A 27,462-nucleotide genomic window follows, 5' to 3' on the forward strand; every position below is an offset into this window, starting at 1 on the left:
TCATCCCTCCTTCTCATCCATCATACATCATCCCTACTTCTCATCCATCATCCCTGCTTCTCTTCCATCATCCCTGCTTCTCTTCCATCATCCCTATTTCTCATCCATCATCCCTACTTCTCATCATCATATATCACCCCCACTTCTCATCCATCATCCCTACTTCTCATCCATCATCCCGACTTCTCTTCCATCATCCCTACTTCTCATCCCTGCGTCTCATCCCTCCTTCTCATCCATCATCCCAGCTTCTCTTCCATCATCCCTACTTCTCATCCATCGTCCCTACTTCTCATCCATTTTCCCTACTTCTCTTCCATCATCCCTACTTCTCATCCCTGCATCACATCCCTGCTTCTTATCCATCATCCATACTTCTCATCCATCATCCCTACTTCTCATCCATCATCCCTACTTCTCATCCATCATCCCTGCTTCTCTTCCATCATCCCTACTTCTCATCCATCATCCCTACTTCTCTTCCATCATCCCTACTTCTCATCCCAGCGTCTCATCCATCATCCCTACTTCTCATCCATTATCCCTGCTTCTCTTCCATCATCCCTACTTCTCATCCATCATCCCTACTTCTCATCCATCATATATCATCTCTACTTCTCATCCATCATACATCATCCCTATTTCTCATCCATCACCCCTACTTCTCATCCATCATCCCTGCTTCTCTTCCATCATCCCTGCTTCTCATCCATCATCCCTACTTCTCACTTCTCATCCATCATCCCTACTTCTCATCCATCATACATCATCCCTACTCCTCATCACTGCTTCTCATCCCTACTTCTCTTCCGTCACCCCTACTTCTCTTCCATCATCCCTACTTCTACATCCTCATCCCTGCTTCTCATCCATGCTTCTCATCCCTACTTCTCATCTATCTTCCATCATTCCTACTTATCATGCCTCAGCCATCATCCCTACTCCTCATCCATCATCCCTACTTCCTCAGTCAACCAAACACATTTTCAGTTTTGTGAAACACACCTTCACAATGATTGGTTGGGAACAGCCAATCAGAGTCATGAGAGAAAGCTGCTTTCTATTTAAATGAAAAACAGCTTCCTCATTGAACATGGTGGGTGAAGAGGGAGGAGAGGAAATGTAACTGTGTGTTTGTTTCCAGTGAATTCAAGGCTGCACAATATTTCATTTTATTTAACTCAGTGTTTTTCTGTTTGCACAGGCCTCTGCAGAAAGCTCTGCTGGTTTGGGAAATACAAGTGCACAGCCTGGGCCATAAATTAGCTCTTGGACAACTGGTTATACAGGTCATCTACAGTTCAACCGAAAACCTTTCTGGTTTCAGTTTCATATGTAGAAACAAAATGTTTAAAATCAACTCTGGTGACAGTGCAATCCAATTCATCCAAACCTTTTCTGGTTTCATTTTTATTTGTAACAAATAAAATGTTTATAGATCAAATCTGTTTATTAAGTTTTAAATTTTAGACCATCGCACTTATACATATACTGCATCACTATATTGCGAACAAGCGCATCATTAGCATATTACATGCAAAACAATGAAAGAAAACAAGAAAAAAGATAATACAGTGAACACAACTATGTTTCCCCACTGCTGGTTGAATATACGTTAATCAAACGGTCTCAGGCTCTAATATCATGTGTTACAAATCCAGATTTGCCCTGTCTTCGAAGGTAACCTCCCAGGCAATCAATTCAAGTTAAGAACCCTCAGATAGGTTGGGCATGTCAACTCTGAAAACTCCCCACACAAAATACGTAGAAACGGATGCCAAAGTTCCCTAAAGTCCCCGCCCCGCAACTGTGAAGCCAAAGATAACTTTTCCATGGCGAGAATAAACCATAGCTTGTGCAGCCAAGAGACTGTTGACGGGATCTGCTCTGTCCCCCACACTGAAAGCAAAAGTTGTACGGCCGCATTTAAGGCCAGGGCCATCTGTCAGCCCTTCAAAGATCTTAGGGGAAAGGTGAGCGGGTTGGGTAGACCAAGCAAAACATACGCAGGAAATCTGGGGTTCTGAGTATCAAATGCCCTATCCACGGAGTCTATTATGATCTTCCAATACCTGTGCAACTTGGGGCAATGCCATAGTAGGTGCACAAGCGTGCCCCCCCACACCCTCTCCAACAGCTACTGGGTTTATTCTGATTCCAAGCATGAATCCTGTTAGGAGTGTAGTACCAGTAGGAGGCTACCTTGTAAGCTGTCTCTGCACCTGCTGCGTTATATGCTGTATGATGCACCCTATAAAAAACACTCTCCTACTCATCCTCCGATAGTTCCCTCACAAGCTCCTTCTCCCATCTCAATTGACCCCTAGTTTTGATTGGGCTGGCCTTTCCCCGCAGGAGGGCATAGAGCTCCGAGACCATGCGCTTATTGTCCTTTTTCATTAGAATCCATTTTTCAAATGGAGTTAACGTCCTGTCGATTAATATCCTATTGGCCGGGAGCAGTGCCCAGTGTCTTACTTGATAGTACATCATCCTATCGGCTTCAGTCAGGCCGTATTGCTCCCTCAGCCGATCAAAGGGGATAACCCCATGCTCATCGAATAAGTTTCCTGCCCTTTTGCATACCCCCTTATACCACAGACGCAACGCCTCCGGTTGTAAACCCGGGCCAAAGTCAGGGTTCGCGCCCAGTGGAGTCAGCGGCGACGGGAAAGTCGTTAGGCCTGCTCTGCCGGCCACCCGATCCCACACTCTCATCGTAACCTCCGTGATCGGGGAAATATATAGCCCCTGCGCTTTATGACGGCACCTAAGCCAAGGTTCCTTCCATATGTGAGAGCCCGCCACTGCTTGATCCATGAAACACCAATGCTTCTCCGAAGCTGGCCGACTCCATTCCAAAAGAAAGCGCCGCTGCGCTGCCTGAAAGTATTGAAGGAAGCATGGGACCGCCAGTCTCCCCTCCCTCTTAGGACGGTACAGGACCTGCTGTGATACCCGTGCCGCCTTCCCGTCCCAAATAAATCTTAAGACCGCTGTTTGGAGGGATGCTATCGTCCTCGGGGGAGGTTCCAGCGGGAGCACCTGGAACAAATAAAGTATACGCGGCAGAATGGTCATCTTCACCGCCGCAACCCTACCCAACCAAGAAAGTCTAAGCCTCCCCCATGATTCCAAGTCGCGCTGTACCTCCCGCGTTAATTAGGAATAGTTTAACCTTACCGTACTGGCAACCGTGGCGCCCAGCTCAATCCCCAGGTATGGGAGCCCCGAGGAGGACCATGTGAAATGGAAATGGGCCCTCAAGTCCCTTTCATGCTCCGTAGGAATAAACCGGCCCAGGGCCTGCGATTTAAGCATGTTCATACGGAACCCTGAAACCCGCCCAAATTCCTCAATAACACCCAAAGTAAAAATAACATTGTCCGCGTACAGCGAGATGAGGTGCTCATCCCCCCCGAACCTCATGCCCTTAATCAGAGGATTGTCCCGGAGCCTCTGAGCCAGTGGCTCCATGTAAAGCGCAAACAAAAGGGGCGAAAGAGGGCACCCCTGCCTGGTATCTCTTTGGACAGTGAAAGGCAAAGAAAGAGCCCCATTGACCCGGACCGCCGCCCTGGGTTCTTGATAAATACATCGAATCCATGCTAGAAAACCTGAGCCCAATCCATAGCGTTCTAGCACATTGAACAGGTATGGCCAATGGACCCTATCAAAGGCCTTCTCAGCGTCAAAAGACAGGAAGAGCGCTGCCTTACGGGAACGCTCCGTTTTATCCAAGAGATGGAGCAATCACTTGGTATTGTCGCTGCACTGCCTATGAAGTATAAATCCCGATTGGTCGGGGTCAAAAAGCCCCAGCATGTAATAATTGAGACGGTGTGCCAAAATACCGGTAAACAGTTTGGCATCAATATTCAGGAGGGAGATCGGCCTATACGAGGCGCATTCCTCGGGGTCCTTCCCCGGTTTCGGAATAACTACGATAGTGGCATCTAACATACAAGGCGAAAGCACACCCGTCTGCCGAAAAGAGTCAAAAAGTCGCACAAGGACGGGAACAAGTTCTGCGCAGAAGGATTTATAGAAAAGCACGGAAAAGCCGTCAGGACCAGGTGACTTCCCAATCTGCAAGCGAGCAATCACAGATATAACCTCCTCAGCCCTTATAGGATGATGTAGTGATGCAAAGTCCGTCGCCGACAAAGGTGTGATTGCTATGCCCTCTAAGAAGGATTCTGGGGCTACGTCACTGGGCATCTCAGTCATAAACAGACTTCGTTAGAATTCCGCAAAAGCCTGCGCAATTTGGTCGCTCGTACGTGCCTCCACCCCGGAAGGGGATCGTACCATTTTTATCAAAGATGCTGCGCGCTGTGCTCTCAACCTATGCGCCAGTAGCTTGCCGGCCTTATTGCTTCCTACATAATACTTTTGCTTGAGTCGGACCACCGCATACTCTGCCCTGTCTGAATCTTACCGGCTCAGCTGCTTCCGGACCCTCTCTAGCTCTCACCATATTCTAGGAACGCCGGTACGCTTATGTGAGCGCTCCAACAGCCTCACCCGCTGCTCCAGATCCCCCCGGAGTCCGGTCCTCGCCTTGTTATCCCTAGAAGAGAGCGACATCACCTCACCCCTCAGGACAGCCTTCAACGCCTCCCATAGTGTTGCAATACTTGTTGTCCCGTTGTCATTAAAGCTAAGGTAATCTATTATAGCCCTTCGGATCGCCTCAACCGTTTCTCCATTCTGAAGCATCGAGTCTCTAAATCGCCATCCTGATGGACCAACCCTTTCCATGTTTGTGTGAATTTCGACTGTTATTGGAGCATGATCCGACAAGGCCCGCGGCTCAATCGCCGGGTCCCTAACCCTGGGGAGAAGCTCCTGGGATGCCAGAAAGAGGTCTAGTCTAGCGTATGTTTTGGTTGCCTGTGAGTAGAAGGAGTAATCCCTCAACGTGGGGTGCGCCCTCCTCTACACATCCACCAGCCCACACTCCTTAAGCCACTGCTGCCCAGCATCCGACAAGGACCCAGTCTGACCATACCGTTGACCTGAGCGATCTAGGTCCCCATCCATTACCAAGTTAAAATCACCTCCCAGCAATATGGCACCGTCCGGGGACTGCAAAATCGGTGTCAAAGACTGTTTCAAGAAGGCCTCCTGACGGGAATTGGGTGCATACAGGGAAGCGACCATGAGAGTGAAACACCCCACTCGGATCCACAAAGACAAGAGCCTCCCCGGGACCTCATGCGCTTTGGATATTACTTCCCCGGGGAATGTGCGTGAAAGAAGTATCGCCACCCCTGCATGCTTTGACGGCAGGGAAGACCAAAACTGCCTGGGAAACCACTTGGAACGCATACGGAAAGTATCCTTAAGGACAAGGTGCGTCTCTTTCAGGAGGCATACATGACTTCCAGATCTCTCTAAGGCTGAGAGAATAGCTAGCCTCTTAGTAGGGTTATTTAGCCCCCTGACATTTAAGCTTATAAATTTAATGGTCATAACCTAGAGTGAAAAAAAAACATGCCAGGGAGATAAGAGCACAGCCTGGGACTACCTTTCACAGGAACATCTAGACCGCCTAGTGCAAGTAGGCCTAGAGATGCCTTCTCAGAAGACCAGCGTCGCGGGGGAAACCAACAGCAAAAAAACAAACAGCACAACAGGTACATGTGACACAAAAGTCCTCGGTCGTCCATCCTCGTGAGGCAAAATCCCCACGGGGCAGTAAGTTCCATACTATCAGTAACTCGATCCATTGCCCCCGCCGCCCCGACCCACTGCAAACATCAACATATTATGACAAATGTGGTTCACAGTACTCCTGGGTGCCCCCGGGCACCCAGACTTATTCTCCGAGCGCCGCTCCATTGCCGTCCGGCACTGCAACTTCCTCTTCTTCTCTCTTCTCCGCCACCGAGGGGGGCCCCCCACCGATAGAGCCGCCCCCTCACTCGCCTCCCGGCCTATGTCCTCAAGGCCCAGGACACGACCAGCCTCCGTGACTGTTTTCACCTGCCGAAGCTGTTCCTCCCAGCGAAAGACCAGGCGAAACGGATGGCCCCAGGAAAAGGACACATTATGTGCCCTCAAGTGATCTGTGATCGGCCTGAACTCTCTCCGCCTCTGCAGAGTCCGCACTGATAGATCCTGGAAGAGCTGGAGCTCATGCCCTCGAAAGAGGACCAACGGGAGGTTACGGGCCCGCTGTAGAATCTTTTCTTTGAGGGCAAAATTGTGGAGACAGGCCAAAATGTCTGGGGGCGGTCTCCAGGGGCCCCAGCGTGCCCAGCACGATGCACGCGGTCCAAGACTACCTCCTGTGTCTCCTCCGTGGCAAGTAGGGAATGAAACAAATCCATCACATAGCCCCCAATGTTCCCCTTTTCGGCGCCCACCGGGGCCCCCCGGATACGGATATTTTGTCTCCTCGAGCGATTTTCCAAGTCATCAACCACCAACTGGAGAAGGTCCTGTTGTTCTCGGAGGCAAACTACCTCCTGTTGCAGGCCCGCAACCTCTTCGCCACGAGGGATCTCACTATCTTCTAGCTGCAATACCCGTTCACCCAAGGAGGCGACTTCTCCTCTTATCTCCTTTACCTCCCGTGAGATGTCCCTTTGCAGCTCCTGTATGTCCCCTCGAAGCGACTCAAAAAGGGAGGTCAGAAACCCTTTGTCACTGAAGAGTTCTCCTCCGGCTCCGTCTCAACTCGACCCTCCAAGGCCCTCGTCTCGGGTAAGTCCTCCATCACAGGCCCCTGCGTGGAGCGCGCCCCTGCCAACATGTCCCGGACTGAGCGCTCACGTTTGGGCTTCGAATTTGCCATGGCATGCCCGACCGATCACCACTCACCAGCTCAACTCTGTGGGACCACAAAAATCACTTTACCAAAGCCGGTCTTTGTGCACCACTCCCTTCGGAACGACGCCAGGGCACCACTTCCAGCCGCCATCAGGCAACAAGGGCCTCTCCATTCGCCCAGGCACAGAACTGCAGGCCAGCCCGGGCAAAGTTTCAAATGTTGGGGTTTACAACCCAAAATAAAAACATGCACCAACTCTCCGCCATCCACCAACTCTTGCAGCACACCAAGCTCAGTCCAGGGCGCCCACTGACGAAGTCTCTGCCGGTCTCCGCCACTTTGAATGGGCTCCAGAGGCCCCATTCGCCACCCAGGCGCCACCAGCATCCAGCGCCAGGCCCCTCAGCACATTCCGGTAATCAGAGGGACCTAGGAGGGCTCCCAAACTTTCAAACCCCAGGGCCCCGGCTCCAGGGACCCCAGGGGGAAGGCCCGTCTCGCTGCTCAGGCAGTGCCCCACGCCGCGCCGCAGCCGCGCCCAGGCTGTCAGGCCGAGCCCCGCTCCTCCCAGCGACTCGGTAGAACATGTCTCCGACCGGCACCGCCGTGCCCGGGACACCCGGGGAAAGCCGCACTACACGGGGGAAGCCTCCAGGCCTCCCCAGGCTGATCACAGGTCGCTGCTTCGGGCCGAGGCGGCGGAGCGCAGTAAGGAACGTCTTAGCGCTCCGCCATCTTGACCACGCCCCCAAATAAAATGTTTAAATCTGAGCCTGCTTTTTATTTATAACAAATAACATGTTTACATATGAGGCTGCTTTCATCTCTGAGAGCTGTTTTTTTTTTCTGAAACCAGAAAGATTTTAGATGAACTATAGATGAACTGTATAACCCTTTCTTCAAGAGCTGATTTATGGCCCTAGCTGTGGGATCCTTGTATTTCCTACAACCAGCAGAGCTGTAAGAATGCAGCTCTCTCTCATAACTCTGATTGGCTGTTCCTAACCAATCAGTGTGAAGGTGTGTTTCACAAAACTGAAAATGTGTTGGTATGACTGAGGGATGATGGATGAGGAGTAGGGATGATGGATGAGGAGTAGGGATGATGGCTGAGGCATGAGAAGTAGGAATGATGGATGAAACGTAGGGATGAGAAGCAGGGATGAGGGATGAGAAGTAGGATGATGGAAGAGAAGTAGGGATGAGAAGCAGGGATGAGGAGTAGGGATGATGGAAGAGAAGCAGGTATGATGGATGAGAAGTAAGGATGATGGATGAGAAGTAGGGATGATTTATGAAGGATGAGATGCAGAGATGATGGATGAGAAGTAGGGATGATGGATGAGAAATAGGGATTATGTATGATGGATGAGAAGTAGGGATGATGTATGATGGATGAGAAGAAGGGAAGAGGGATGAGGAGTAGGGATAATGGATGAGAAGTAGGGATGATGGAAGAGAAGCAGGGGTGATGGATGAGAAGTAGGGATGATGTATGATGGATGAGAAGTAGAGATGATGGAAGAGAAATAGGGATGATGGAAGAGAAGCAGGGATGATGGATGAGACGTAGGGGTGATGGATGAGAAGTAGGGATGATGTATGACGGATGAGAAATAGGGATGATGGAAGAGAAGCAGGGATGATGGATGAGAAGTAGGGATAATATATGATGGATGAGAAGTAGGGATGATGAATGATAAGCAGGGATGAGAAGTAGGGATGAGGAGTGAGGAATGAGGATGTCCAGCTCTCTCTTTGTACAGCGCTCTGATACTATGATAGTCACGTTTGCACTTTATGAAACACAATAAATAAATAAAATAAATAAATTTAGAACAGGAAACATTAGCATCAGTCTTCACATGATGTATTGTGATATCGATGCAAGATGGAGGATGGTGTAAACACAGTTTAGGGTTAGCATAAACTCAATTCAAAATCCATTTAAACTGCGAAAGCGAAAAACATCTTTTACTTCATACGTGTACCTGGAAAACTTGGCAGGGCTGATAGACCCGCTCCATCACTTCGCCCTTTTAATAGTAAAAACGCCGACACTAATATAGACGCCATTATGAAACGCTTCTATATTTGGCAGCAACTTTTATAGTGATACATACTTTAAGCTTTCTTTGTAGGAAAGTGAACGATTGAAGGCTACAGTTATTCAGCAGCGCGGCGCCCAAATGTGGCCCGTTTTAATTGAACAGTTAGCGCTCTAGTGTATTATTGAAACGTTATGTTTCTTAGTCGTTTCTTTATGTCTAGTGCTGTCAGGAAGAGACTGCTCTTCCGTGCCGAGTTTGCAGCTGGCTTTCCTTTCTCTCTGTCTACTGCTGCCGGCGGTGGTATGCTTTAGCTGTCTACCGCATTCTTACCGGCAGCTCCTTGGTATCTCTTCCTTACTCCCGGGCAGCATTTCCCCCTCCCCAGCCCCTTCTCCGTGGCCATGTTGCTGGCGATGCTCTGGGACCTCCCAGCAGAGCGGCAGATTTTCCTGTCCGTGTTGGTCTTCTCCTGGACCGTCTATCTATGGGAGGCCTATCTCAGTTACCGGCAGGTGAGGGGGCTGAGTGATAGGATTACACAATACAAGTATTCGGTTCAGTGGAGGAGGGCGGGAAGAGGGTCTCATTATGAAGTGGTGACGCTCAGGATAGTGCCAAATGTTCTCCCATGGTGAAGGGGGGTAGTATCAGCCATAGTTTCATTTAAGGTTTGCTTTGGGGTGGGCGCACTTTTCTATCATTTAAGCAAATGGGCGCTGTTATTGTTCCCTAGTAGTGACAACGCCTGACAGGATAGTCTTTTCTCTCATACGCATTCTGTTTTATGTGGCTCAACTATGAGGGTCATTTATCATCCATAACTGTGCTGAGTTAGAGAAAGGCGGTCTTCTGTTGACCGATCCAAATCAATATCATTGTTTTAATTGTTGCTGTGTGTACATATAGTTTGTTTTCGAACTTACTTTGTCTAAAGCGTCTGTAGCTATGGCTTCATTAAAGCTGATTCTCTGTGATGCGGTATTGAAAGGTCGAACTCTATTTTATGTTACAAATAAAAACAGTAGTTTAATTCAGAGTCCATATTTCTCTATATCATATGAATGAACTACTTTCCATGTTTTGCGAGTTTGACGTAATTTTCATGGATTATGTATTTCATCGAATTGGAGCCCTAGTCTCAGTCTGATGGTGCCAGATGTGATTGTCTGTCAGCAGTGCCGAAAGAGAGCTGCGCTAGTCTCTACATCGTGCCATCAACAGTCGGAGAGAAACAACCTACTATCATACCAGATCAAGCTACAGTCAGTGAGGGCACCATTTTAAAGAATAACTCCGCAGAGAGCTTCCGATCAGACTGCAGCTGTTGTTCTTGATTCCCAGTTATTTGGAGTATTTTAGTATATTATTTTTCATTCTTGACAAGGATCTACACGGTTATTAACCATGTACAGTTCGTGGAGAGGCAGAGCAGTAACAATGGATATGGAATATATCTTCCTACTCCTTGTAACCCTTATAATCTTATGAAATTTCCTATATATTGATTTACATACTTGAATGATTCATTGTGTACGATATGAGTGTGATATAGATCTCTCTGATGCTCTTCATTGGAACACATAGCTCTATAAAAGAAATAAAAAAAAATGCATGTCACTTACATACAGGGATTGAAGAAAGTACAAATCCTGACTCCAAGTTGTAGATTTTCATAAGCATTTGTGAAGTTATAACAAACTGAGCACCTTTATTTCCCTCCATTGCAGTGGCATCTAGGTGTTAGGTTCCAGACATCTCCCGACCATGATGAAATGCCAATAAAAGAAAAGGTGATGGCCCTTAAAGTGAACCTTTCTGATAGCCATGCTGGACATAAAAATAAGAAACCTTTGTCGTCCACTTCAGGTTGCTGCTCTGAGCAAAAAACAAGCAACCTACAAACACTGATGAATGTTTTCCAGCATTGGTAAATTATACCAGAACAAAGTCAGAATAATTCACTGGGGCCAGCCTGGATTCCAATTCCAGATCAATGGCAGTTGCCAGATCTGTGAACAAGCAGGATCCCCGCTCTTTTACTACACTGTCCCCAACTTAATGGCACTTGTTTTATTAACTTCAGTACTATGACAAGCTGAGTGTAGTCAGAGTTTGACTCTGCGACTATAAGGTCAACCTGTAATGGATGCATTAGACCACTACATCACTAGACCATGATTGTCATGAAACTCTGCTCATGCTGTGATGATTTAATTAAAGGAAATACTTTTCTGCACATTAAAGTGTAGTTGGTAGCCGAATCAGGTCAAACCAGGAAAAAGCAGATGCCACTTATTCCCTGGAGGCGGACTTACCTGGCCCACCCATTGCCTCAGTGACCTGCTGTAGGCTGGAGTCCACGCCTGCCTACTACCTAGTGCCTTCACACCTCGGCTGCGGACTGCTTTTCACACACTGCCAACTCAAACTTTGTTGCTGAGCTGGTACCTCCTGAAGCCTTTCCTCATGCAACCCTTACCTACCATTACTTGCCCTGTCCACACCCTGAGTTGCCATCGTCACCAGCTCAGCAGGACTGGAGACATGAAAGAAAGCTATCAACCTTATTTCAAGTATAGGCAATGCTCAATTGTAGTACGTAAGTCTGCAGTGCAACCCAATTTTACTGCTTGTATGAATCAGCCAGAAATCCTCACAGACTGGAAGCAGAAACATCAGTCACCCTGTCTGCACAAGTCCAGTCCCTTCTTGTTGTGCTATCTACTGTCTGCCAATTTCACCTGGCTCTAAGCCATCCCTGCAAGCTTCTTCTTTTGTTGTTTTCCTGAATGGGGGATGACCATTTTCACCAGTGAGCCCCTCCTTCCTGCTCCTGAGGTAAGATTGTTTGCAAGAGTTCAAAATATATATATGTTAATAGCTGATTTTTAAAGTCTTACTTACGGACATTGAGTTTGTAGTATGAAACGAACTACAAATAATCTCTCCTACTCCATTTTCAAATCACATTTAGGCAGTGTTTTATTTGAGCCTGTGGTTACCGGTGCAGGGCACGGTACTTAATTTTGTGAGCTGGCACTTTATATATATATATATATATATATATATATATATATATTTATTTTTTTGCATCTGGCATTTTCTGTGAGCAAAAGGCACTAATGGGAAATAAGGAGGAAGAGAAAGACAGAAAAGCATCACAAAGGGAGAAAGCAAAAATCTGCACGAGTTACATGAAAGGGCAGGTGGCGGCTGTAAATGGATTAAAGAGGCCCGAGATGGGTTTAGGATTACGCTACCTCAGTATTCTGTGCTTGCACATTTAATTGCAGCAGCCACATGTTTCAGAAGAGAGATTAGGGCACCAGCACTTTGATTTACAAATTAAGCACTGCCTTTGAGCAGCACTAGCGTTTTTAAAATATGCAATAGAGGCTAGTTGTTTTTGAAAGTGTGGGGCGGAGAGCACACCTAAGTTCTGAGAAGGCTCTGGGAGATTTCTTCCCCTAAAATAGTTTTAAAAAAACAAGTTCAAATAGTATATTTTACAGCATAGTATTCACTTACATTTGCTAAAAAACACTGGCTCTGAAAGGGCACTTATTAAATGCTGAAGTACTTTAACCGTGTACCAACTCAGTGAAGATAGATAAACTCTAGGATTCGTCCCCATTTAAGTCAGTGTGTAGTGTGTGCTCCTGCATGCCAATAATTATCTCTATTGTACCAGGGCAAGAACTTTGGTATGAATGCATCCCTTATACCACGGGTGACTAATAGGTCAAAATTCTGTTGTCATGATTGCCCTCATCCCCCCACTCAATATTCCCTGGTTGCCCTTCCTAATGCCAAGAAGTATCTTGATTGGTAGTATCAGCCTTTTGCACAGGCTTTCAAAGTGCCAGAATGATCTCCAATATTCCAGTGTCAGCATTTTACCACCGGCATCCCATATACCACAAGTTACCACCAGTGTGCCAGCACGTTGCCATGGGTGCCTAACCCATATACCAAGAATTACCTCCAATATTCCAGTGCCAGCATTTTGCCATAGATTTTTCTTATACAAAGCATCATAATCAAACAAGGATTTATAAAGCGCGGCAAACCACCCCTGAGGGTCTCAATCAGAATGTTAGTGGCAGCATTTTGCCACAAGTGTCCCATATGCCAGTAATTACATCCTATATGTCTACTTTTTGCCCAGGCACCTCATATGACAATAATTACCTCCCTCCCTCACTCATTCATTCTCACTCAGTCACTCTAGGTCACGCTCACATGGACTCAGTTATACTCGTTCTTTAATTCTAACTTAATCTCATTTATTCCCACTAACTCTGACTCATTCCCAGAAAGTTACACTATCACTTACATAGACACAAACACCCACTACTTTCCGGGGTTTTATTTTACTTATTTTCCTTTAGCTTGCTGGGTCGTTGTGCTTCAGCTGCATGTACTGGCTAGACTTTCAGGGCAGGAGCAGGGCTTCTACCAGCCTCGAGAACTGAATCAGAAAGTTTGAGTCTGCAGAGTCGTGTAGATTCTAGCTGTCAGTTTCTAGCCTTTTCACCTCACCTTCTTCCAACTTGCAATAAGGTGGGGTACTGGGAGTTAGACTCTTGCCAACCCCACTCTATTGTGATGAGATGGGAGAGGATGAGATGACAGCATGATTGTTGGGTGGCGCTGGGCATTGTAGAGATTCAAGCAAAACCACCGAGGGCTACCAGCACCAGTGATGCTACAGTGTATCACTAATGGGGAGGACTTGAAGCCTGACAGGACCCTGAGGCCAAAGTTAAGACTTTGCCAGTCCTGGTTAATCTCCCTGATGGCTGGTGCAGGTGTCTCTGCACTCCTGTGCCAGCCATTTGGCAGATTTGCTGACAGAGGTTACAGTGAGAGTAGGCATATTGTTTATTTTACCACTAGTGAATAATAACTTCTAATTCACTGCTGGTATTATAAAAGAGGGGACAGAAACAGAAGTGAATCACTGAAACTTAAAGATTTCTGATTTATATAGTTGATAGGGAGCGGAAAGCTCTCAACCAAACGTTGATACAAAGTAAGCTTTCAGTTTTTACAACTCCAGTATTCACCAGTGCCACTCACCCTTCATGACTTAAAATGCTTAATGTAGCCCACATTTGTCCAAAAAGTAGCCCACTAATATTAACCAAGCATTGTTTTGTTTTGTGAAAGTCTGCAGTCCTTTAATGTGGGCATCTTTTTGGGGTTGCTCTGACGTATTTTTGGTCCCAATTCAACCCTGGTTGAAGGTGACAACAGAGATATGTATGTACGACTTAAAACCCGTCCTGCCCCCTGGAAAAAAATATTCTTTAGAGTGCAAGAACTAGAATACAAACATATATCCATTGTTTGTTAATTTGTTTCTATTGTTTGTATTGTTGTTGAAGGAAGGAAAGTGTCCTTTGTATCTTTGGAGGGTTAAGGCACCTTAATAAGTCATCACACGTGCACTCTGTCACTCATTTATCCATTCATCTTCCTAGCTCATTCCTGCATTCGTCCCCCAACACTGTTGTAATAGAACACACACACACACACACTCTAAAAATATATAAGGTCAAATAAAAGAATACAATTAGAAAAAGAAAACGTTACTGTCTAAACAGGGCGGGCATATACTTTCAGTAGCAAAACTGAACATAGCACTGAGTGTCCTTCTTCCAGAGGAACTGTAAATAGTTTATTGTTGTTTTAAAGTAGTGGCATGGCTGGCAGTAACCAACATTTCATGTAACATTATACTTTTCTGTAGGCTTTATTATAGAGAAATACCAATACTTCCTAAAATGACTTTTAACTCTAAAACATGACTTTCATGATCAATATGTCAGGCCTGTTTAATTTATTATAACTTTTCGTATTAAATGTATCAGACCTGTGGCCTCTAGCGAATCAATAAGGCTTCAAGCTGTTATCATTGGCTCTGCACTATAACCAACTGAGTCCTCCTTTACGGAGTGTAAGCTTTCCCACAAGGCAACTATCAAGCACACAGTCATAAAGTTACAAATGTTTACAAAATTGCAGTTTGTAAAGCAGAATATTATTTCTCCTCAGAAGGCCTAACAGAGATTCTTACAGAGCAAAAGTTCTATAGTCATAGTTGTCAAACGGGGTAACTGACACCAAAACACCTTCCTGATAGGTATTTCAGTACATGGAAAGACACTCAATACTCTATCTGTAGGCTTTAATATAGAGGAGTAACAATTCAAACTTGAATGCCTATTGACTTTAACATTTGCTCTTTAAAATATATACGTCTGGTATAATGCCTTAATCATAACAGTTAAAAAAAAAAAAAAAAAAAAAAAAAAACAGTTCAGGCCTATACCCGTGATCATTTGATTGCCGTCATAACCAACACAGTCCTGATCTGTAGCGTAAAAACGTTGCCCCATGCCAAAAAGCACAGTGCAAGCAGTCTTTCTAGAGGAAGCACACAAATTCGGGCCAATCAAATTCAGTTTTTTTTGTTACTCACATAAGGCCAGGTGAAAGCTGCTAAGTCCAGCCAGACCTTAAAGTCCATGTACATTAGTTTAGCCATGGGCATCCCAAACTGCCTCCAATCTCAAAACTGCACTCAGAAGTCTAAAGTTAATGTTGGAAAGGGTGGGTGCTGGGACTACAGTACATCTCTTATGGCTGCTCTCCTCCCATCTGCAGCCACCAGAGAAAAACAACGTAAATTCTCTGGTTATCTAAGGCACTTTAAAAGCATTATAGTGTAATTTGTGTGCCTCTGAAAGTTCAAGGATGGATGGCTGTTTAAACAAGCAAATTATTCAGTTGTGTGGAGGAGTAGCTCTGTTTCAGTGGTATCACAACGTTTGCTTAATAGAAACACGCACTCCTGGCAACCAGCGTGGATGGAGCTAAAGCCCCTCTCTGTAGTGCTCCTGAGTTTTTTGTTTTTTTTAAGGTTGATCACAATATGTTTATCAAAGGGTGCACTCCCAAGCCAGACCTAAAAACATGCCTGGACAAGTGAATCACACCTGAGTGTAGTAAGTGGCATAACTCTGGCTGCCTAAGTAACAACAGGGCTATGTTTTTAGCAAATCAACACCCTTCTTAATGCTGTAATAATAATACCCGTGGGGTGTTTGTTTACAAATGCAATCTTTTCTCATCCTTAAATCATCTCAAATGTAAAGAGATTAAAGCTGATGGGCATCTTCATTACTTTTTGTGCAAGTGTATCAACCTGTGTAAAATAATTAGCTGTTTTTTCTTGCTGAGATGAGAGACTATTCCATTGAAGGTCCTTGCACTGGAACATCAGCTCAGGTGTGATCTCAATTGGTCTTTAGGGGTTTCATTAGGAAGATGTGCCGAGGTGGGGCATCCATGGGGACCTACTGTTCAGCATCCTAACTTGTTGTGGAGATTTGTCTGACAGATACAGTGAGTGGTCCACATTTGGACGTGGCCCCAACTGGTAGGCACCCTAATTTTCCCTGAAGGTGTGCCACAAGACTATATTGCAGCAAGGCAGTTGTCAAGCACAGGTGTCAGTCTTTGAACTAAATTCTTCCTCCTGCCATTCACCTTTTCCACCATCAGACACTATTCCAGAGCCGTGATTTGTTTAAAAAAAAAATACAATATCTGGCCTTTTCTTTTTAATTGATGCTACTGTAATGCACATCTTTTGATTGATTGCTTCTCACACAAGTCCCTAGAAATATCACACTGGACCACACTTGATATGAAAATGTTGCGAATAAGTGATGTTAAATCATGGAAGTCCTGTAGTGACATCTCCAAAACACCATGCTGAACTTCACGATTGCCCTTGTTAACAGAACCCTTTTCATGAAAGGTAAACTGAACCTGAAGATTCTAATTATGACCAGGGTCTGTTATAAGCTGGAGATTGCAGGCAAAATCTTCAGAAACATCACATCTGGAGCAAGAATGAGCTCCTTAACAAAACATTGAGTTGGTGTGGGCATGTGTTACAGGGCATGCCTGAAGGAGGGCACTCTGCATCCAGTGCCTGATAAGCAGAGACAAAAGATGTTCTAATTGGGTACCGGGGTACTATTACTAACTAGAGAACATTGGCTAGTGTTCTCATTGGTCACTGTGGACACGGTATTATGCTCTGAAGACAGCTGAAGCCTTGGACATGGCTTAAAGCCATGCCTATTGACTGGTTTACAGGGAGAGAGTTGCTGACCTTCATTACAACTGCAAAACCAAAAAATTCACCGCATATACTCGCATTAAAGAATGTTAAGGTTAGGTATTAGGATCAGTAATTGCAAAATATTAGCAAAAATTGACACATTCTCAAAAACACTACAAGTTGACAGTATCTTATAGTTGAATTTTAAACCCCCAAAACCAATGGAGTTTGCCAGTTATGTTGACCTCTGTGACCACAAGTCACCCTTGCACTATTGATGATGGCATCTATCACATAGTCAATGACACCACATATGACACCACATACGATTCCACATGTTATAACCCATACAATACATAAAATCAATATTGTCCCATTAAATGTGAACTGATTGAGTTAGGCCTTCTGTACCACTGATTGTTACTAGACCTCCTAAGTGCACTTTTATTTAGAGATGGCAGGCTACTATATTGTTGCTCTGAATGTTAATATGTGCCTTTACAAGTATCAAATGAGAGTAAAAAGGAGATGCTGTTGCAAGAATAAAAATTCTAATTATCTTTGTCAGTGGTAGGCCTGCTGATTACTATTTATTTGCTGAGTTTTATGTAGCATGATAGTGACCCTCAGAGTGCTGTACTTCTACCACAGAAGTCCACAAAACATGAGATTTAGCTCAAATATGACGATTCCGGGTGGCAGAACACTGTACAAGTAGCATACAAGTTAGACAAACAAGATAAAAAGTCTGAAGGAAAATGCCAGGAGAAAGCAACAAATAAATACAGGTACAGTATCCCAGGACAGCTTGGTAGATCCATGATCCCAAAGAATCCACCAGAAAAAGATGAGTTAACAGAAGGGAGTTAGAGCTTCTTGAAAATTGACTGCCACCAGGTAATTCAACTCTTCTGGACAGGTAGACAGGTGTGTTGTGGTGAAGGGCCTTGTGTGTCATGCAAGCAATCTTCAACTGCATTCTAGCTTCGAACGGAAGCCATTTAAGATGGTTGAGGTCAGGAGTAATGTGGTTGGATCTACTAGATCCAGTGACGAGCCTAGCCACTGAATTCAAAGTGGCCCTTAGGGGAGCCAGCTTTACTTTGGGAAAACCAGCAAGAGTAGTACTCCCCTAGTCTAAACAGGAGATAACCAGGGATTGGACTCCTAACTGAAAGTCAGCTGGGGACAAGAAAGTCTTGATTTTCCTCAGTATGTTTAGTTGATAGTGGCTCTTCTGGTGGTGACACTAATATAATCTTGCATATTCAGATGTTTGCCCAAGGTTAAACCTAGTGATCTAGTGGAATCGATTAAATGTGGGGCACAGTTGAGAGCAGTGAGCTGTTTGAGCCAATCATCTATGGGGGCAGAGTGGTTGTGAAGGGCGATCATGAGGGTTTCAGTTTTGAGAGGGTTAAGCATGAGGTGATTGCAGAGTCCGCTATTGCAGGGTTTTCTAGAGAGAGCAGTTGAGCAGTTTGATGTCTTCTGATGAGGACATTTTCAAATTCAATTGTGTGTCATTGACGTACAAGTGGTAGTGAATGTTAGATTCAGAAGTTTGGTATGAGGTTCCATGAGCAAGTTGAGAAAGGTGGCTTCTGTCGGGACTGGTGTGGTGTCTGATAGGGTTTGATTGACTTTGAATCTTTCAGCTCTATTATGAAGGAATGAGGCAAACCAGTTTACGACAGGACCAGTCAGCCCCATTCTAATCTCAAAAAGGTCAATCAAACTGTCATGTTTGACAGAATCGAAAGCAGAAGAGAGATCAAGTAGTATAGAAGGCAGGGTTCGTTCTGGTCTAGGATTCTCAGGGTGTCATCAGCAATGTGTGTTAGAGCAATTTCAGTGCCATGACCTTTTCAGAAACCTCAATTTTCAACTCACCCACCCATTTCTCACATCTGCTCCGGAGTGGAAGGAACAGATCCTGTCCGTTGATCATCAGGGAACAATAGATTGTCGAGGTCGCACATCTGCCTAATTTTCCCATTAGCAGTTTTGCCTCAAGGGGGTTATATTCTGGAATCTGCTCAGGTGCTGGGAGGTGAGGAAGCAGTGTGTGGCACAATTGAAGAAAGCGTAAGAACGGAGTACGAGCCGGACAATATTGGACCTGTAGCTCTGGAAACGACATCGGGGACCTATCCTGACTGACATCTCCTTGATATGTGATACCTATATGGTCCCAACCGGTGAAACCCTCTAGGTTTGCCACTTGTCCTAGCCAAGTTCCTCGTCATAGTGGCATCATGTCTGTGAGGTGGCGTGTGCACTGGACAAGGTGAGGGCCGCTCTTCAGCAGAGCAGCAATACTCTTGTACAGCACGGTGCCGTGGAAGGTATGAGACTACTATAGTTGACAAGAAGAGGTCATAGAATACATATTGTTGGGCATGCAGTGGTGGAATAAACTAAAGCCCTCCATTGGCCAGCGGCATGTGGCAGTTCTCTTCAGTTATTCCATGCCTGTCTGGTTGGTTTATTGCAATGGATTGGTACAGTATTGTGTGATAGATATGACAAGTAACAGTCTTACCGTGGTTGAGAGTAAAAGTTTGGCAGTATAAGGGAATTATGATGCAGCCTGTATGAACTACAATTGGCTGTCCGACTACTAAGTGCTATGATATTAGTATTATTGTGGACAGGACAGCTATATATGAATTGATATTACTATATCTTACCTAGGTCAGCCCTTATCTCGACATTGAAAGTAATGTGCTGGTTGGGCAAGTCCATATCTGTGTACTGCTATCTGTAATTGGAGGTGTGCTTATTTTTATGGGTTCTACCTCTGGGTGGTGGGAGGATGTAGTTAACTTGGAAATAACAATGTTTTGTACTCTGTTCTGATGTGTATATGCTCATAAATGCATTGATTCTTGGCTGGTAGGGAGTTGTCAGAGCGTGGTGGCTGGTACTAATAAAACAGTGCTTATTATGAATTCCTTTTAGTAAAGTGGTTTGATGATTTGTGGTGCTTTTGCTTGGGAGACTCTGTGGACAATGTAGAGTGCCTTGAACATTGCTATTCCAACTATAGACAGCCAGTGGAGGATTTATGGACTGCAGTCATGGTTTCTCCTGGATGAATGCCAGGGAGTCTGCAGCAGCATTCTGGATTTTTTGTATTTTGAGTGTGATGAAAATGGGGGTGTCATGGTATAGGCTGTTGAAATAATCAGGCTTAGAGATTGAGTTTGAGGATAGCTTGTAGCTTTGTCGGTGGATACAAGAGTGTTTGGATGTGTAGAATGTGCTCTTTGTGACATTGTTAACATGTGGTATCAAGGATGGGTCGGACTCTATGGTTTCTGCCTTCCATTGAGTTCCTTGGGCCATGGCACTAGGCTGGTAGTTTTGCCCTTGTCTGCAGGTTATAATTGCACTTGTTGTGTTGCACTGTGGGTGACTTGTCATTATCCATGCATTTATGGCTTAAATGTAGTTGTCATGGTTGGAGTTGTAGAGGGTGTCTGGGCCATTCATTTTCAGCGAATGCATGCACTGTCTCTTCAAGATCTTATGTTTTCTAATAGTCAACTTGGAGGCCGTCCTTTGAGTACCATTGGTTGGTTTCATTGCCACTCCCATTTGCTTGCTTCTCCTTGATCAACTGCTGTAGAGTCTTCTTTACGGTAAGTGTTTTCTGCAAAATTATGTTGCATATGTCCTGCTGTACTCTGCCAAGCACTGGGTCACCTTTAATGGTAAAGTGCATTTCTTCACCTCCCCTGAGGAGACATTAAGCAGGTTGGAATCAGTCACACTAAGGCCCTAAATAATGACACCTACAGGTGCAATCGGATACAATGATGCAGAAGTTTGAAAGTCTGCCGCTGCAGAGCTAGCCGGCTGATGGAAGGGGAGGCCACTACAGAGAGGTGGTTGAATGCGTCACTCTGTATCGGAACAGTTGAAGGATTGTTCTCCACCACCAAGAAGGAATCATCATCTGATGAACCTGACTGTGATTCTGTGACCAACTATAGATGTCTTTGATAATGCACCTGTGGTTATGCCTATGACTGCAGAAGTCACTGATACAGGGCATTCAATGGTCATAGGTCTTAGGACTTTGGTAAGAGTAGCTAATGGTAAGAGTAGGATGCACCATGTGCTCTAGAGCAGTGCATCTTGACTGGACACCCACTTCCTAGATGCTCAGCACAATGACACATGCTCCATATCTAAATTGGAATCAGATTTCAGCACCAGGAGCATTGCTGTTATGTTATGGCTAGGTAGTTCCTTAAGCCCTTACCCGGAGGTCATAGGTCAACCATTATTAGGGTACAATGTAAATGTTACGGCTGGTTTACTGTGATACTTATTTTCTTTCATAAACAAACTGTTCTTGCATGTACAGGGCAAATTATAGATTGGCAGGAGGTAGTACCTGCCTATACTGCACCCCTGCACAATGGGTGATTACATGGCTGGGCAACATAAATACAGTTTTGTTAAGTGGGATGTGCAGTGGCTAGGTACCGCAGCCAAGAGTTATAAAATGTATGCTTCCCCGATGAGTTTAGAATCAAAACAATCCCTATAGTACTTTGCATATTTCAATATCTCGTCCATAGTCTTTACTTGCTGACACATCACACTTTGCTGAATATGAGAACTAATTTCTAGGTGCAAACCCAACACAAACATTAAGACAAATCCACTAACGCCCATTTTCTAGGGTATTAAACTCTGCTATACTGTCTGTAAACCTGAATCAGTTGCTCATAATGTGCATGTACTGACTCCTTAGGCTGTTATGTCGCACGTACAATTTTTGAACAATTATTTCTCTCTGTGGAGTGCAGGTCTTCAAATGTTTAGTTACTTATTTATTTTGATCCACTACATCAAGAGATGGATTATAATGAGGAGGAACTATCTGAGACTATGCTTCTGGCCAACCACCAACTATTCTTTGGCATTTAATCCATAAAGTTTTAGGGATAATAATCTCAAAAATTGTGGCAATTCTTTCTACTTTTCGATACCACTTATCTAGTTCTTTCCCAAGCTTTAGAACGTTTTTCATAAATGCCCAAAGATCAGATCTCGTACATGGCAAGTGGAAATATGCTCCTGCATGTGCCTCTCTCAACAGATGTCCAGCTTCAACTTCTCTTTCAGAATGACTCACGCTTGTTTATTTTTCATTTTGAAATTTATTTTGTTTTCAAATCTTCCCCGTTTCTTTGACCAATTATTTTTAAATCCTTTGAAATCCTCTCGCCCATTTATGCAGTTTATTAAATCTCTAACGTATGTTCTCAAACTCACAAATCCCTTTGTCACCTTCACTTCTATCCATTCTATAATTTTTGTGTAATCTCCATATATACAAAGCAGCAACAAATTAATCTGCCGATTTTTCAAGCTTGTCCTATGCATCACTTGCACGCCTTACTCAGGTATCTTCTTCTTCTTCATTACGTGATGATATTGTTTCTAAACCATTGGTACCATTAACAGTTTCTCCAGATTCCACTTTAAGGGCCAGATGTAGCAAGCAGTTTTGCCCAGTCTGTGTCTATGGGAAAATGTGTTCGTACATATGGCCCTAAATCCACAAAACCCTATTCCTTTTGAACACACTAGGTCTTGATTCACTTTCATGAGGTCCTGCTTCACGTTCATGTGGTCTTAGTTAACAAATTGTTTAAAATTCTAACCACCTCATCAGAATTGCTTTCTAGCTTATTCTCAATTTCTTTCTTATTTTTGGTTTAATCTTTCTCATTATGTATTTTCTTTTTGTTTGTTTCTTTAGCAATCACAGGAACCGCAAGCAGACCCTCTCTTCATTTGCTACTAGGTCCCATTTATTCAAAGACTCGAACTGTAAAAAAAAAAAAAAATCTATGCTGTCTTTGCCTCATACATAGCACTCTTCAATAATTGATTTTTCTCAGATTAAAAGTAACATTCAAAGGAAATTGCATGTTTGTCAGTAATCGTATTCCAGTTTTTGAACCATAAACAAGTATGAAGTGCTGCATTTAGCAATACTTTATGTGCAGGTGAACCCTCAAGTGGTATCTTACTTTCTACACACACAATGAATTTTAGACTTTTTTTAAAGCGGATCCTATTGTTGACTCAACCCAACTCTCAAGCAAAAACTAAAATCAACCAATTACAATGTGCTTTTGTACCAAGACTTGAAATGCAACATACAATTCAGGACGAATACAGATAAAGTATTTGTCTGCATACTGAAGTAGTAGACATGAAATCAAACGCCTCAGAAAACTGGGAAAAACACTAAAAACACCTTCAGTCACACAAAGATAGGTTTCTGACCAGCGGCTGTTGACTATTGAGTCTATGTGTCTATTTCCAGTGCACAAAGAAATGACCGACAATCTTAATTAGTTTGGTCACAACTAGACCATTAAGTATGTATAGGACCAGCTCAGTGTTTCCAAAACTGTGGATTGCGATTTTTGGTGGGTATCGAAAGTCCAAGCAATAAGAAAGGATGCCTTTACAATTCTATATTTATCTTGTCTCATTTGTTGTGCTTCAAAGACAGAGGTCAGTGTTGCATATTTGTAATCAAACTCCTCTCACTTTGCAGTGAGAGAGAAAAAAAAATCAAAGTAATTATGTGGCAGTCTTGCTGGTGTACATGAAGTGTGAAAGGAAAGACTGCAGGATGTCATTTTCTTGTAACACACACCATGATGTAAATACCTGTAAATGAACTGTACACATTCAGCAGTTAGGAATGCAAACATGTAGGACTGTGTTTTCTAATTCTAAAGTGGGATAAAAACTATTGTAATAGGATCAGAACAAATCTTGACACTTAGTAAAGCAGAAATACCAAATATTAACAGAAACCCGATTTCTACACATTATTTGTGTGCAATATAGTGTTATCTGTAAAACTGTATTCCTGCGCAATTTTAATGACCATTTCAGTGGGAAATGTGTTGTCTGTAAATGACCATGCGCTACCACATGATGCTTTAGTTGTATTAAAATATCGCCTGCCTTATGTCCATTATAGCTAGGTATGTCTCAAAAGTGCTGTAACATTAACTTTCTGATAGAGTTCTGCCTAATGATGTTGCATTAAACAAAGTGTGCCAGGCCCATAGCTATGGCCACTGAGTGGTTAGTTTGGAATTGTGGGATGATTTTTCATTGGAGGGTAAACTGCAAGTTAGTGTCCTTAATCACTGTTTTGGCACGCGGCCTGAATGAGAACTTAACATCAAGATATATATATATATATATATATATATATATATATATATATATATATATATATATATATATATATTTTGTAGTTAGGAGAGGGTTTCCCAAAACGTGCTTTTCCCATTCATTTTTACCATAGGAACTTTAGACACAGCTGCAGCATAAACATCAAATGTGACAGAAAGCTAGATCTTGGTCCAGAAAAAGTGCTTTTTGTGTTTCGGTGTAAATTAGATCAGTAGTTATTGAGCAATTAATGCTAAAAATATTTGCATATCTAGGGTCACGGAGCCTTCCCATATCCTAATATATCTCAAGCTGAGATCTGATTGGCTGACACCACCTCAACTAGGAAGTGGTGGCAGTCATCTTGGGACTCGCGACTCAGTCCCGAGTTCTTAAAAAAATAAACGACAACTTAAGGGGGCCGGGTAGGGATACCGTGAGCTCCTAAGCCTGATGGTGCTGTCCAAGAGGAGACCCAGCTTGGGGCCAGTTTTTTCCCAAACTTTGCAGCACATTTGCGGACAATGAGTGAATCCACAGACAAATTAATTAAAACAAAAAAAGAACACCCACAATGTGGGCTACTGCTCTTGTTTTTCTAACCCCCAGGCGGTGGCCCAGAGGCCTTGTGAGGGGTGGGGAAAGGTGGGTGGACGAGGGGTTCATTATTGTATTTTTTTTTTTTTTTGGGGGGGTGGGGGCATGTGGCCCCTGTTCTGATTTTTGACCCTGGGGACCCCATCCACCAAGGTCTAATGTCTTTTTTTTTAGGGGGAGATGGCCATGCAGCCCCCCTCCCCAGCTCATTTTCAGCCCCGAAGACCACATCCCCCTTTGAGGGGGCACACAGAACCCCTCCCTGGGCTGTTTCCACAACTGGGACACCGTCCCCCAAGCCGCTAAACCTTTGAAAAGGGAGGGCGGCCACGCAGCACTGCTTCCTGAGCCATTATTAACCCCGGGGACTCTATCCTTTGGAGCTGGCTCACTAGTTATGTCCTGGGGAGCCCACCCCTGTGACATAGCGGTTTCCCTGCCCTCACCAACGATGGAAGGGAATCTTGTGTTTGCTCCCACTTGGCAGGAGAATTTTCAAAATACCTTGCATGCGGGAGCAAGCCAGTCTGATCCCAGCCAGCGGGAGCTATGAAAATGCTCCTGCAAGCTGGGAGCAGACTTTGGTCTGTTTCCTTGCATGCAGTGATTGGGGCAGGGAAACAGATCAAAATATTGCTTTCACCCGAGGGAGCAGCATTAGTAGCTGTTCCTCACGGGCAGGAGCTATGCGCGCTCCTGCTCCATGTGGGGAGCCAGCTGGAGACACTGGGCCTTGGCGTCCCCCACAGCCCCCAACAAGTATATGGTGGATGTCCTGGATGGGCCGGAAGGAAGGAGTCCCTCGGTACGGTACTGTTTGGGAAGTGGAGCCACGTGTCCCCTTCCCCTTTACTTTGTCATGCCCCTGGGGAATGGAGTTTCCAGGGCAAAAGAAGGCTATTTTGGGGGAGGTAGGGGGGGTCACACAGCCCCACTCACCTTTATAATATATATGGCCCTGGGGATGGGGACCACTGGGCCATAATAGGTTCGGTGTGGACAACCCCATTAAACCACCCCCCCCCCCCCCTCCCCCCCCAAAAAAAAAACATGCCCTGGGAGTGGGGTCCCAAAGGCCAGGCCCTGTGGCCAGCACCCCGGCGTGTGTGCAGGGAGATGGAATTCCTATCGCCCGACGCCCGGGACATGTTGTTTGGGGTCAAGAGCAACAAGTTTTCATGTTTATTTTGTCCTTGGGACAAGTAGGCCCAGCCCCCTGCAGCACAAACCCTTAGGTTGCCAGAGAAGGGACTTGTCTGCAGCTGAGGTAATATCTGTATCCAAAAGATAATGCTGTTCGAACTTGTATTTATGGTTCATTAATTAGAATGAGCGCTGTAAATAAATGTTTTAAGGTCACACTGCACTACTGACAGTGGTTCCAGTGTAAAAAAAAAAAAAAAAAATTTACACACTTTTTTGGAAAAGTTTTACAATATGAGGCTAAATATAATGCTCTCTGATTATATGCAAATGTTTGCAACAGCATGTAAGCAAGAGTGATGATTCTTTGCTTTCAGAAAAAAATGCAAGTAGGAAAAAAACGTTTTGCTACTAATTTTAGGTGCTATTTCTCTCAATCGTCATTTAGTAAAATGTGTTGATGCATGCTAGTGTTTCCAAAAAATATTCCTAATGGAATGTCAGTGTAACAATTTTCAACAATATTATAGGAAGCATAAAAATAAACAAGCACTGGCAAAACCAACCGATCTGACCTTTTTTTTTTTTTTTTTAGTCTTTTGGTTTTGTCAATGCATGTCTTGTTTTGACATGGCTTTTGTAACACTTTGATTGTTGTGGGAGCTGCCAGGCCCTTACAATTGTAACAAAACACTGGCACAATGTGAAGCACCACTGACCCAAGGGTAGGTCGCTCCCCCTGCCGCTGCAGCTCCTCCAGGTTCCTGAGACCGCCCAGCTACCTCGCAGTAAGTACCCCCCACCTCCCAGCCCCTCGCCCTGCCCCGCGCTACTCATCCTCTCTCCTGCTTCTTTTCTTCCTCTCTGTTCTTCCTCCTCGCTCCTCTTCTGTAATCTTCTTCTGTACTCTTCTTTTCCCCGTCTTCTCTCTTCATCAGTGTGCTTCTCAGCCTCTCCTGTCGCCTCTCTTCTTCTTCATCTTCTTCTGTAGTCTTCTGCCTTCTGTTCTTCGTCTTCTGTATCTTCTTTTGTGATCTTCTGTTCTTCTGTCTTCTTCGTCCTCCGTCTTCTGTTCTTCCCGCGCCTGCCCTCCTGCTCCTGTCTCATCTCTCTCCCTCACTCGCCTCCCCCTCTCTATCACCCCTATCTACCCCGTTCGCTATCTGCCTCCCTCACTCCTCCTATCTACCAATCTACCTATCTCACTATCTATCTCCCTCACTCACCACCTCCTCCTATCTACCTATTTCTCTATCTCTCCACCTATTTCTCTACCTCTCCCCCCTCCCGCCAACCCCTCTGTTACCTATCTTCCTATCCTCTCACTCTACCTCTCACCCTCACCCACCTCTACAACCCCCCCTCCCCTATCTTCCCAACCCTACTCCTATTTCTCTCCCTAATCTCCTAAACTTCCTAACACTCACCCCCCTCCACCCTTAAGCCCCCTCCCCCAGCTCTTCTCACTCTACCTGTCCCCTCCTCCCTCCCGCTTTCCCGCTGCGACCTCCTGCACGGCC

General features: G+C 44.8%; 1 protein-coding gene across 1 annotated transcript in view; it reads left to right on the plus strand.

The window, feature by feature from the left end:
• Window positions 1-9,083: 9,083 nt before the first annotated feature.
• ZMPSTE24 (zinc metallopeptidase STE24) overlaps window positions 9,084-27,462 on the plus strand; it is a 130,683-nt gene continuing 112,304 nt past the window's right edge. Inside the window, exon 1 of the mRNA XM_069241117.1 lies at window positions 9,084-9,344. Within this exon, the coding sequence (XP_069097218.1) occupies window positions 9,234-9,344 (111 nt within the window). The 5' untranslated portion in view covers window positions 9,084-9,233. The remainder of the gene's footprint in view (window positions 9,345-27,462) is intronic.

Source organism: Pleurodeles waltl, chromosome 6 (genome assembly GCF_031143425.1).
Source record: "Pleurodeles waltl isolate 20211129_DDA chromosome 6, aPleWal1.hap1.20221129, whole genome shotgun sequence".
NCBI classification, from domain to species: Eukaryota; Metazoa; Chordata; class Amphibia; order Caudata; family Salamandridae; genus Pleurodeles; species Pleurodeles waltl.